The 943-nt window shown below is 61.6% G+C and overlaps 1 protein-coding gene across 1 annotated transcript in view; it reads right to left on the minus strand.

Moving 5' to 3' along the window:
* LOC102039159 (syntaxin-1B-like) overlaps window positions 1-940 on the minus strand; it is a gene marked incomplete at its 5' end in the record, with an annotated part of 3,227 nt that extends 2,287 nt beyond the window's left edge. Inside the window, 2 exons of the mRNA XM_005431528.3 lie at window positions 639-752; window positions 844-940. Of these exons, the coding sequence (XP_005431585.3) occupies window positions 639-752; window positions 844-940 (211 nt within the window). The remainder of the gene's footprint in view (window positions 1-638; window positions 753-843) is intronic.
* Window positions 941-943: the final 3 nt, after the last annotated feature.

A 943-nucleotide genomic window follows, 5' to 3' on the forward strand; every position in this document is an offset into this window, starting at 1 on the left:
CTGACCCCCAGAGTGACCACTCCCCAATGCCCCCTGGCCACTCCCATGAGTGACCACTCCCCCCGCACTGACCACTGCCATGAGTGACCGCTGACCCCCAGAATGACCCCACACTGACCACTGACCCCCAGAGTGATCCCTTGACCCCCTCACTGACCATTCCCATGAGTGACCGCTGACCCCCCTTCCCTGACCACTGACCCCCGATGACCCGGAGTGACCAGATGACCCCAGATGACCCCAGATGACCATTGAGTGACCACAGCAGTGACCAGATGACCCCAGAGTGACCCTCACTGATCTCGAGCTGCCGCTGGATCCGGTCCTTGCAGCGGTCAGGGCATGGTGACCACTCAGTCCCTCCCCATGCCCTGATGACCCCATGACCCAGAGTGACCAGATGACCATAGATGACCCCTATGACCCCAGTGGTCACTCTGAGTGACCCATGAGTGACCACAGCAGTGGTCAGTGTCCGTACTGATCTCGAGCTGCCGCTGGATCCGGTCCTTGCAGCGGTCACTGTGACCGCTCTGTCCCCACTCCCTGATGACCAATGATGACCACTGACCCCAGGTGACCCCAGATGACCATTGAGTGACCACAGCAGTGGTCAGTGACCCCAGAGTGACCCTCACTGATCTCGAGCTGCCACTGGATCCGGTCCTTGCAGCGGTCCGGGACACTGGACGCTGTGGCGCCGCTCCGGTCCTTGCAGCGGTCAGGGACACTGACCGCTCTGTCCCCACTCCCTGATGACCAATGATGACCACTGACCCCACAGTGACCCCGAGTGACCAGAGCAGTGGTCAGTGACCCCAGGTGACCCCAGGTGACCCTCACTGATCTCGAGCTGCCGCTGGATCCGGTCCTTGCAGCGGTCCCGGTACTTGGACTGCGTCGCGTTGTACTCGGTCATCACCTCCACGAACTTGCGGGACAG

This window comes from Geospiza fortis, unplaced genomic scaffold, assembly GCF_000277835.1.
Source record: "Geospiza fortis unplaced genomic scaffold, GeoFor_1.0 scaffold3903, whole genome shotgun sequence".
NCBI lineage: Eukaryota > Metazoa > Chordata > Aves > Passeriformes > Thraupidae > Geospiza > Geospiza fortis.